This window comes from Pteropus vampyrus, unplaced genomic scaffold (assembly GCF_000151845.1).
Source record: "Pteropus vampyrus isolate Shadow unplaced genomic scaffold, Pvam_2.0 Scaffold33, whole genome shotgun sequence".
NCBI lineage: Eukaryota > Metazoa > Chordata > Mammalia > Chiroptera > Pteropodidae > Pteropus > Pteropus vampyrus.
Window position 1 is genome coordinate 8,561,594 of NW_011888814.1, and position 10,925 is coordinate 8,572,518.

Sequence of the window (10,925 nt, forward strand, 5' to 3'; positions counted from 1 at the left end):
GAAGACCAGGTGCTGTAGGCATAAAAAATAAAAAATAAGGGATTGTAAGCTGACAAGGTCCTTGCAATCTGTGAGGTCAACCAAGGGTTGCCTCGCCTAAAAAAAAAAAAAAGAAAAAGAAAGTACCAAGTATGGTGCATGGTGCATGGCATGCAGTAGGAGCTTAATCAATCTTAGTCCCCTTCTCTTTCCTCGAAGCACATCCTAGCTGTCTTGATAAGAATAGCTAGCTCCCCACCCTCCACCTCTGTAGCTGGGCCACTCACTGCCCCTCTGGTCTTGACATCACTGCTCTCAAGAAGCCAGCAGCTGCACAACTGCTACCCGGAAGCACCACCTGCTGGGCAAGATGCTCCACAAACTGCTCCCAGCTTCAGAGTCAAAGGGTCCCGCCAGCTTCCCCAGTTCCCCTTGTGGCGGTGCAAGGCTCATCCGCTGGGGCAAGGACTTCCAGAACAGTCCCCTGGACTCAGAAAAGGGCTGGGGCTGGGACTGCGGAGCAGAGCTGCCATCTGGGGATGGTGGCCCTGCCCTCCTTATCCCCACATCCAGGGACTCACGGGCACAGGTGGGGCAGCAGTGCTGAGGCCCAGCGGGCAGGAGCTGGCTGGCAGGGCAGCCCACCAGGCTGGGACACTGCCTCCGGTGACAGCGAAGGCTGGGAGGCCCCACAGGCTGCAGCTACAACAGGAATGAGTGAGCAGGGGGTGAGTCCCAAGCCATGGAAGCCAAGAGCCACCCTCTTCCCCTAGAGTCCATGCCCCTCCATTTGTCTGCTGCACCTCCTCTGGCACGTCAGACTCCAGTCTGCAGAGAGACTCAGTGTCTTCCTAGACATGCTCCTTACTGCACGCCCTGATCCCCAGAGATGATGTCCCCTTCTCTTTCCAGTCATTTGTGCTTGAATGTTCATGTGGCGTCTGACCCTTGGGCACTCTCCCACCATCCTTCTCCCAGGCCTCATCCCCTGACTTATGGTGTCACCGCTTGCTCAATACCCTCCCATTGGTTCCCCATTACCCTTCAACTGGAATTTCCCCAACATGGCCCCCCAACGTGTCCCAGGTATCTCCCCCTACCTCCTATACACACCCACCCCACGCTCAGCATCAGTGCCCACGTCTAACTCCAGATTTCCCAGCCCTCCTGGCTCCTTACTCCAAGCCCTGCCTCACCTCCTGGCCACAGGGACACACTCCTGTTTCTGACCCCCATAGTGCCTGCTCCTCATAGTGCCCCGCCCCTCAGCAGGGCCCTCACCCACCTCACAGATGCACACTTCACAGGGGTCTGCCCCAGGCTGGAAGCTCTCCCCTGGCTCATACTTCCGGCCTTCATGTTCACAGTCTTGGGGGGTGGGGTAAGAGCAGAATAGGACCAGGGAGACTTCAGGCTGGCAGCAGTGCCGGCGGTGGGGTTCTCTGCCCCCCAGATACCCCAGCCCCCAGGATTAGGGCGTGCAAAAATGGCCGAAACAGCCTGTCTCTGCCACCCAGCCCAGCGCCAAGGCAGGGAGGTGCCGATGGGCGCTGCCTCTGTGCCGTCCACGCCTACCCACTCCCCGTACCCGAGCATCGAGGGCAGCAGTCGCTGGGCCCCTGGTGGGGCTGGGCGCAGGGGCTGACACACTGGACGCGGGCACAGGTGACGATGCCCTCGTGACACGTGCAGGAGGAGCAGGGGCTGCCGGGAGGCTCCCAGCTGCTGCCTTCAGGACGCTCCTCTCCATGAGCCAGGCAGCCTGTGTCCCAGGTGGGCAGAGATGAGCGCTGAGTCTGGGTTCTCTGTGTCTGCCCCTGACCGCCCACCCTGGGTCGTCAGCAGGGCACGTGGGCCTGGCAGGGGAGGGGACGCTGCAGGGATGAGGTGGTAAGGTGGCCTGGGGCAGATATTCTGTCTGCGATGGAGGGGGAAGATTCTGGGTTGGGGTCAGAACGCCTGGGCTCTAATCCCGCCCACGTCTGCTTGCTTGCTAGACCAAATGCCAGGCAGCAGGCAGTGTCCACTGTAGCCCAGCACCAGCAACAGTACCTGGCACACAGCAGGCATCTAATAAATACATGTGCAATGAATGAAAGGCTCCATCGCTAACCATATACCCAAGGTAACTCAATCTCTCCAAGCCTCAGTCTCCTCAAGGGCTGAGGGATGGGAGGGCTAGACGGGTGGACAGGGAGGTAAGGCAGATGGAGGGGCCAAAGTGAGGTGGCAGCCCCACCGGCCAGGCATACCTCTGCAGCGGGGGCAGCAGCTCCCCTGCTCTGTGACCTGGAGTGGGCAGGGCAGGAGGGGGCACTGCAGCCGCACACAGCTGACCTGGCCGGCCTGCAAGAGATGCAGACTCAGCGACTTGCTCCTTAGGTCCAGACCCCACACGAGCCCCCTCTGCCATCTCCCTACCATACCTGACAGCGACACCTCTCACAGCTGCCTGTGGGCCCCTCAAACTCCTCCCCATCCTGGTGCTCCAGGCCCTGAGAGAAGCAGCCTGTGGGTGACATGCTTCCTGAGTGGAGGTGCTGTGCCACCTTGCCCCGTCCAACCTCAGGCCCGGCAGAAAGGGAGAAAGGAGGGGCAGGGAAGGGCATGAGGGGCTGGTGCATGTGGAAAGCAGCTCACTGTGGCATACAGGGCAGAAGCAGGGTCCCGGAGAGGGGTGGGGGCAGAGAGCTGGAGGACATGGCTTCTTCTGGCAGCTCATGGAACCTTCCTGGAGAGAGACCACATTGCTACTTCCTGACTCCCATGTCATCACACACTCAAACCAGGCTACACACTGCCCCAGGGCACCAGACACGAAACCCTCCTGGGCCTACAGGCCCCAACCCCCCTCCCTTGGCCCAGGAGACCTGAAGTGAATCTAATCCTGCCCCCTTAGATGTCACCGGCAGTGTACCCCAGGAGACCTGGGTGGAGAAAACAACCCCTGGACAGAGAGGAGGATCAGGGATGGAAGCTTATCAAGTTCCCAAAGGGCCACCTCACCTGGCAGGTGCAGAGGGAGCAGGTGGGGTCAAGTGGGTCAGGAAGGGTCTCTCCAGGGGCAGCAGTGACCCCATGATAGAGGCATCCTGGCAGAGCGGGGAATGCAAGGGAAGAGCTGCCATCGATGGAGCCCTCCACTGCCACACACACTCCACACACACACTCACACTCACACACTCACACACATAAACGCAATATACACATACACACATACACACACACACACGTGTACGCACACACAGCCAGGCCTGGGGACATCTACCAAAGCTTAGGGAGTCTGAAAGGGAGAGAAAAGTGGCTGGGAAAGTAAGGGGCGGGAGAAGGATGTCAGCCGAGCTGTAAGCAGCGAGGTTTGCACGTGTGAGGCAGTGGAGGACGGGAGGCGAGACACAGGCTGCTGAGAACGTGCCGTCTGTGCGGGCCAGCGTGGGAAGACGGCGTGAGGGGTGGGCACACCTGGAGAGGAAGGTGAGAGATGGGCTGGGCTCCAGAGGGTGGACTAAGCAAGCAGGAGAGAAGGAGACCGCCCCTTGGGGTGCGCTGAGAGCGGTGGGAGCCGTGGAAGGGTTTCGAGTCGCGACGTGATCTTTTAGGAAGCCGGTGAGACAATTTAAGAGCGGAAAGATCCGGAAGCACAGGGATCCGTTATGTGGCGGATATAACTGTCACTGAGAAGTGACAGCAGGGACAGAGAGGAGGGCATGGATATAGCGTGCAGCGTCTGATGAAAACACAGGGTGGGTTTGCCGTGTGGTTATCTCAGGGAGGGGTGAGGGTGGCCGGTCCAGGTGACTCCGAGCTGCTGGGAACCCCGAAGGAGCAGTGGAAGGACACGTGCTGTCCTACCTTGGCAGGTGGGGCAGCAGTGCCCAGACGGCGTGAGCGGGTGGCTGCAGCCCAGAGGCTCACAGGGCCGGCGGCTGCAGGTCACAAAGCCTCTGAGGCAGGTACACATGTTGCAGGGCTCTCGGGGATCCGGGAACTCCTGGCTGCTCAGGTACGACTCCCCCAGATACTCACAGCCTTGGAGAGAGGACGGAGAAAGGCAGGGGAGCGGGCAGAAAGGAGTGAGAGGGCAGCAATCCTCAGCTCTGACCCTGCGCCAGGCCCGAGTCCAAGGCCTCAGAGACCTGGCTATGGCTGGGAGGGAGGGCTCGGTCCAGGCTGGTGGGCGAAACAGAGGGGGTGGGGGGAGATGGCAAACTTCCTCCCCTTTGGCCTGCAGAGAAATCCCCCTGTCCAATCTATAGGGAAAACACACATGAAATCTGTCAAATACCCAGCAGGCCACTGCTGGGCCAGAAGGCACCAAGTTTCCCAGCCTGAGGAGAGCTGGGAATTGCTTGCGATGGCTTAGGTAGCCTGGACCCAAGACATCCCTTTCCCATGCTCTTTCGAGCCCTCTGATCAAAGAAGCGGAGAGGGTCCCAGGGTGGTGGCAGCCTGCCCTTAGCCGCTGACACTTGCCGACCTCCTTTTTGAAAAAGAGAGGGTGCTTTGGGTGACAATGATGGGTCAGCATAAGCTCATCAATTGTAACCAGTGTGCCACACTGGGACATTGATAATGAGGGCCGCTGTGTCTGTGTGAGGGCAGGGAGTATACAAGAAATCTCTGCACCTTCCTCTCTATGTTGCTGTGAACATAAAAATCCTCTTTAAAGAAGTTAATAGAAGGCGGGGGTGGGAAGGATGATGAGTCTCAGGCTCAAAGCCTTGGCAGGCAAAAGCATCTGACTCGAATTTAATATTTCATTTCTAATTGTATTTATTTCTATGGTAATATTCTAGTCCTGACAAATCTAATTTTTCCATTTGCAGTGTGATATAAAGACTTCTTTCTAAATAAATTTAAATTTAAAAGTGAATTCATTTGAAGAAAAATACTAAATAAAGTTACAGTTGGTAGAGAATATTCAGAAAAAATTACTAAGATAATACAAGAGGGAACGAAGACTGGAAGACTGGTCTTATTCAGTCCTCTTTTTTTTTTTTTCAGGAGTTAAAATTAGGTTACACTTGGAAAATTGTTAAGGTAGCAAATTTTATGTTATGTGCATTTTATGAAAATTCACATTTATAAAATGTATTTTTTAAAACATTGAGAAAATTAGGCCCAGAGAGGTTATATGACTTGTCCAAAATCACACAGCCAAACAGCATCACAGGCAGGAGAAAATCCAGGCTTTAATCCAGTGCTTTTTTTTCTTACTGTAATAAGTATTTTGTATCCACTCTAGGGCAGTAAGAGGGACCCAGCCCTTCCGTTCTCCCCCACAAACCCCCAGTCCCCTGCCTCTCACCATCACAGACAGGGCAGCAGTCACCCCTAGCGGGGAAGGGGCACTGTGCAGGGGCACAGGCCCTGGGCTCGCAGCTGACGCTGCCCTCCCAGCACAGGCAGACGTGGCACCGGACGGTGACAGAAGGGAAGCGCTCCCCGCTGGCAACCTCTTTCCCCTGGTACAGGCAGCCTAGGCGGCAGGCGAGAGGACAGCGGCTGTTTACCAAGCCCACGACCTCCCAGGCCCCGTGAAGTGGGCACTGTCTCCCCACATTCTCAGCGAGAACTCCGACGTGGGAGGGCAGGACCACGAGGAAGGGGACTGTCTGGGGCTGGAGAAAGGAGGACGCGGAGGAAGAGGATGCAAGGGGCTCTGCGGGCCTGCAGGGGGCGCCGCCGGGGCGTTACCGTCGCAGGAGGGGCAGCAGGGTCCCCGGCGCGGGTGGGCGCAGGGTGCGGGTGGGCAGGGCAGCCGCTGGCAGGACACGGAGCCGTCCAGGCAGAGGCAGCGGCGGCAGGGGTCGCCAGGCGGGGAGAAATGCTCCTGGTGGCGCGCGGGGACCAAGCCCCCCGGCAGCGGACAACCCGAGAGGGAGGCTGAGGTGAGAGAGCCTGTATCATGGGGAGACCCGGGAGAGGTTGCGGAGGGGGCCCCTCCGGGAGGAGCCGCCAAGGGGTGCAGCTCTTACCTGGGCACTGCGGACAGCACTCTCCTGGCAGCGAGACCGGCTCTGCACAGGGCAGCGGAGGACAGCGACGAGCCAGGCACTGCACGTTGCCGCTCTGCGTGGAGAGATGGACCAGGCAGGCAGCGTTAGTGGTGGGAGCCAAGGAGACCCCCATCCCTTCCCACCCCACTGTGGTGGACCTACCCTGGCCTCCTCAAGTCCCTCCCGGACTCCCCTGGACTCCTTCTCCCATCCAAGTGGCAGACTCACCAGACAGTGACACAGGCGGCAGGCGGCAGTGGGGTGGGGAAAGTCTGCTCCGTTGGGGTACTCTTTCCCACCGAAGGCACAGCCTGGAGAAGGGGACAGCTATAGGCCTGGGAGAGGACCTACTTACTCTAGGTCATGCTGTCCTCCCAAGCCCTAAATGTCCATAGATGGGGCCAGGAGACTGTCCCCCCCCTCCCCCATCCTGTCGGCCTCACCATTGCAGTTATTCTGGCAGCAGGGCCCAGGCAGCGGGTGGGCACAGGGGGCCCTGGGGCAGGCCCGAGGCTGGCAACGGGCTTGGCCTTCCTGACACCGGCACTCCTGGCAGGGGTCTCGGGGGTGGGAGAAACTCTCGCCATCCACAAACACTTGTTTCTCCAGGATGCAGTCTGGGCAGGGGGTGGGGCATGAGCAGGGGCAAAGGCTGACGCTGCTGGCAGCTGCTCGGAGTTCAGAGCCACTGCAGAAGTGCCCTGTGGATGCCGTCCCCATGCAGGGAGAGGAGGGGCGCTATGGTGCAGACATGGTCGTCCTCTGAGCACACGCTGTGCGTGTGCGTGTGCGTGTGTGTGTGCGTATGTATGTGTGTGTGTGTGTGCATTTAGTCCCCCCTTCACCTACTGGCGATGTGTGTGCCTCTGAGGGTGAAAAGCTGAAGAGCTCACGCATGCACGTGCCTGTGTTTGTGATTCGCACCCTAGAACACTCCCCGTGCAGGCCAGGGTTCGGGCACACTGCATCCAGGCACCCAGTCTCCCTCCTGGCACACCCAAATGCTCGTTGCATGAACATGCATTATACAGGTAGACGTATGACTGCGTCTGAGTGGTGGGGTATTGGAAGAGGAAGATAGGATGGGAAAGAAGGGTGGCATGGTGGCGCGAGGGATAAACGAGTCTCTTCTCTCCCTCCCAGCCGTGTCTTGTGAGTCCCAAGCTGTGTCAGACTGAAAACAACTTGGAAGGCTGTTGCTTTCTAAGGTGACCGTTTGGCCGTGGGAGGGCAGGGTCAATCCAAGGCTTCCCCAAGCCAGACAGGTGCAGTAAGCACATACCTGGGCACCTCGGGCAGCACTGGCCAGGGCCACTCTGGGGCTCGGCACAGGTTGTGGGTGGACAGTTGACCAAGGAGCACCTCACGGTCCCATCCTAAGAACAGGAGAGAGGACAAGGGGGGTGAGCCCCAGGAGGGGTGCAGCAGGGCAGCGGTGAGCCTGGGGAGGTACCTCGCAGTGGCAGGTGTGGCAAGGGCTGTCTGAGTCCGTGAAGTTCTGCCCATTGGCATAAACTTGGCCATGGTAGGTGCAGCTCTCACACCTGGGGCAGCAGGCACCTGGGTGGGACAGGTCAATCAGAGACCAGCTGATCAGAGTGGGCTGAGCAAAGCAGGAGATGAAAGCTAGATCAGGGTGGAGCACTCACCAGGGGCCTGGGTGGGGTGCTGGCAGGGAGCTGGGGAGCAGAGCACAGCCGCACACGTGGGCACCCCATCTCGACAGGAGCAGGCTGTGCAGGGCTGACCATCAGGCTCCCACTGGACCCCCTCAGCAAACTCCTCTCCATTGAGTACGCAGGCTACAGGAAGGGGGTTGTCACCATGGCGACCTGGACACCTTCACCTAACCCTGTCCATCCCAGACCACAGGACCCTTCCCAGGACCTTTGCTTTGCCATCCTCACGACATCCTCTGAATATACTCTGGAAGGGTTGACGGACTTAGCAATGCCCCCCTTTATTGTGAAGGAATACCCCTCCATCTCCAGCCTTCGGAAGCAGCACCCCTTTGTAGCTATTTCTCCCCACCCCATCCCCCCCACACACCTGAGCACATCTGGGGGCCAGAATCGGACAGGGTACAGGGGGCTGTTGGGCAGTCCTGTTCCTCACAGGAGACCTCGCCAGCCTAGGATGAAGACTGGGTGAGAGGCCCTCAAGGAGGAGACAGATCTGGGACTTGAGACAGCAAGACTGTACCTGGCAGGAGCAGCGAACACAGCGGCCACCCTCTTGGAGTCTGAAGGTCTCCTGGCTCTGATACTGGTGTCCCTGGTACTCACAGCCTGAGCAGGACAGGGGAACTGAAGGACAGGGCTGGAGGCTGATGGGGAAGCCTCACACAACCCTAACATCCACCTTCCGCCCTGATGAGGACAGCCGTCCATTTCCTCATGGGTTGGTGGGCGCCTCTCCCAGGAGCAAGGGCCCCACTAGAGTGCCCAGTTTGCCACGAGAAGGTAAGAACTCATCCCTCATCAGTAGAGACAGGAGCTTAGGATTGTAAAAGATTTCTCCTGTACTTTAGTTCAAGGGGGCTTCCTGTAGGTCCGAAGGAAGCAATCCTCCCCCAAACACACCCAGAGACTCTGACCGGTGTCTACACCTCACCCAGTGACTCAAGACCCCCACTCACCTGCACAGACTGGGCAGCACTGCCCAGGAATCCTGCCTGGGTGTCTGCAGGGCACAACTGGGCAGGGCAGAGGCTCACACTGGACACTCCCATTCTGACAACAGGGCCTGGTCAGCATTTGAGAGGCAGGCCCAGAAGCCAGGCCCTCCCGGCTGGGCAGCCACACTCACAGCACAGCGGCAGTGCGAGCAGGCGTCCCCGGAGCCCACCGACTCCCCGCTGCGGTACTCCCGCCCATTTAGGAAACAGCCTGTTGGGAAGAGAGTGCCTTAGACCCTCCTCGGGTTCCATCACTGCCCCATGTCCTGGTCTTCTTGGGAGACCCAGGCCAGGCTGTCAATCAGCTTTCTGAGCCCCTCCAGGCTCCACCCGCTGACTCACCGTCGCACACGGGGCAGCAGGTGCCCGGGAGGGGCCGGGCCGGGTATGGGCACAGGCTGGAGCATTCTCGCTGGCGGCACTGAATGTGGCCCTCCTGGTAGGGTGCAGATTGGACAGGAGAAGGAGGTCATCAGAGTTCAGCCAAGTGGCAGAAACAGTGTTTGACTGCAAGCTCTCCACTATTAGATGGTAAGAGTTGAGCTGTGCCCCCACCTTACACGCAAATTCATATGTTGACGTCCTAACCCCACTACCTCAGAATGTGACCTTATTCTGAAAAAGGTTCGTTGTAGATGTAATGAGTTACGATGAGGTGGGTTGGCCCCTAAGCCGATGACTGGTGTCCTTATAAAAAGGAGAACTTTAGACACACACACACGCACACACGTACGGAGAGCAACGTGTGAGGATGAAGGCAGAGGAACACCAAAGCTTTCCACCAACCACCGGAAGCCAGGGGAGAGGCTCCCTCACCGCCCTCAGAAGAGACCAGCCCTGCCACGCCTTCATCTCGAACTTCTGGCTTCCACACCATGAGACAACACGTTTCTGTTATTTAAGCCTCTCCATCCGTGGTACTTTGTTATGGGAGCCCTAGGAAACTAATACGGTGTATGACCTAGCTTGTCCTTAACTTCTCCCTGACTCAGTTTACTCATCTGAAAAAAAAGGGACAATAGTATTTCTGTCCTTCTTATGCAGATGAGGTAAGGTGTCTGGTATGGCCTCCACTTCTGGAAGCTGGCGGTTAATAAACAGTGGTTGTTGCTACTCCCCATGGCCTCTCTCCGACAGACCCCAGCCCTGGAGTTCACGCCTGTCCTCAGCCCCGTTAGTGTCTGGGCAGCCAGTGACTCTTCTCACCGGTGTGTGAGGGCGGTCAGTGTGAACAGGGAGGGGAAACGCAGGATTACAAAGGGGCCCCAAGGCCTTCACAATGGAGTCCTTAGTCTTTGGCAGGCTGTCATTCTGTGGCTGGCCTCAGCCCCCATGAAATACAGTCCTCCTCAGCATGTACCCTGCCTGGACACTAGGCCTTCGTGTCTCTACCTTCATCCCCCAGGCTCTGCCCTGACTGTTCCCTACACCTGGCATCCTAGTCCATTTGGGCTGCTGGAATGAAATCCCATAGACTGGGTGGCTCATCAAAAACATTTAGTTCTCACAGTTGCGGAAGTCAAAAAGTCCAAGATCAAGGTACCAGCAGTTTCAGTGTCTGGTGAGAATCTGCTTCCTAGTTCATAGGTGGCTGTCTTTTGGCTGTGTCCTCACACTGTGGAAGGGGGCCAGGGTGCTGTAAGGGCACGGATCTCATTCACGAGGTTCCACCCTCATGACCGATTCAACTTCTAAAGGCCCCACCTCCAAACACCATCACCTTGGGGTATCTTTCCCCATTTCTCTCTGCTCAAATCCTACTCGCCCTTTAAGACCCAGGTAAACATTACCCCTCCATGAAGATTTTCTACAGCTGTGCTGCCCAACAGAAATATAACCCAAGCCACATATGTCGTTTCAAATTCTCTAGTACCTAAATTTCAAAAAATAAAAAGAAACAAATGAAACTAGACTTTAATAATATATACCGCTCAACCCAATATATCCAAAATGTTATTTCAATCTATAATCAACACAAAGTATGAATGAGATATTTTACATTCCTCTCTTTAATGCTAAAGCTTTGAAATCCAGTGCTTATTTTATGCTTTTTAGCCCATCTCAAGTTGAATAGCTACATTTCAAGGGCTCAGTGGCCACATGCAGTTGTGGCTACTGATCAGACAACACGGTTATAGATGCCTCAAGTCAATCTGCATTCGTCCCTCCCTAGAGCTGCCACCTGTCGCATCCTGCCCTGCCTCACTTCTGTAGCCTGTAAGCTCCTTGAGTTCCGTTCACAAACCTGTGATATCAACTCCTGTGCTCAG

The 10,925-nt window shown here is 57.1% G+C and overlaps 1 protein-coding gene across 7 annotated transcripts in view; it reads right to left on the minus strand.

Annotated features, from left to right (window-relative positions):
* The window catches only part of KCP (kielin/chordin-like protein), a 26,636-nt gene that overhangs the window by 5,400 nt on the left and 10,311 nt on the right, over window positions 1-10,925 (minus strand). For 6 of the 7 annotated variants that reach the window (XM_023528917.1, XM_023528918.1, XM_023528915.1 and 3 more), the window contains exons 9-26: window positions 8,181-8,266; window positions 8,028-8,109; window positions 7,628-7,780; window positions 7,432-7,538; window positions 7,261-7,354; window positions 6,422-6,595; window positions 6,207-6,289; window positions 5,958-6,051; window positions 5,677-5,865; window positions 5,288-5,458; window positions 3,832-4,008; window positions 2,986-3,071; window positions 2,620-2,710; window positions 2,406-2,488; window positions 2,232-2,325; window positions 1,568-1,741; window positions 1,265-1,347; window positions 561-681 (exon numbers count right to left, since the gene is read on the minus strand). In XM_023528917.1, coding sequence (XP_023384685.1) covers window positions 561-681; window positions 1,265-1,347; window positions 1,568-1,741; window positions 2,232-2,325; window positions 2,406-2,488; window positions 2,620-2,710; window positions 2,986-3,071; window positions 3,832-4,008; window positions 5,288-5,458; window positions 5,677-5,865; window positions 5,958-6,051; window positions 6,207-6,289; window positions 6,422-6,595; window positions 7,261-7,354; window positions 7,432-7,538; window positions 7,628-7,780; window positions 8,028-8,109; window positions 8,181-8,266 — 2,142 coding nt within the window. Of the gene's footprint in view, window positions 1-560; window positions 682-1,264; window positions 1,348-1,567; window positions 1,742-2,231; window positions 2,326-2,405; window positions 2,489-2,619; window positions 2,711-2,985; window positions 3,072-3,831; window positions 4,009-5,287; window positions 5,459-5,676; window positions 5,866-5,957; window positions 6,052-6,206; window positions 6,290-6,421; window positions 6,596-7,260; window positions 7,355-7,431; window positions 7,539-7,627; window positions 7,781-8,027; window positions 8,110-8,180; window positions 8,267-8,616; window positions 8,867-8,997; window positions 9,046-10,925 lie in introns of those variants that run through there. The other variant, XM_023528920.1, reaches the window with a different exon arrangement.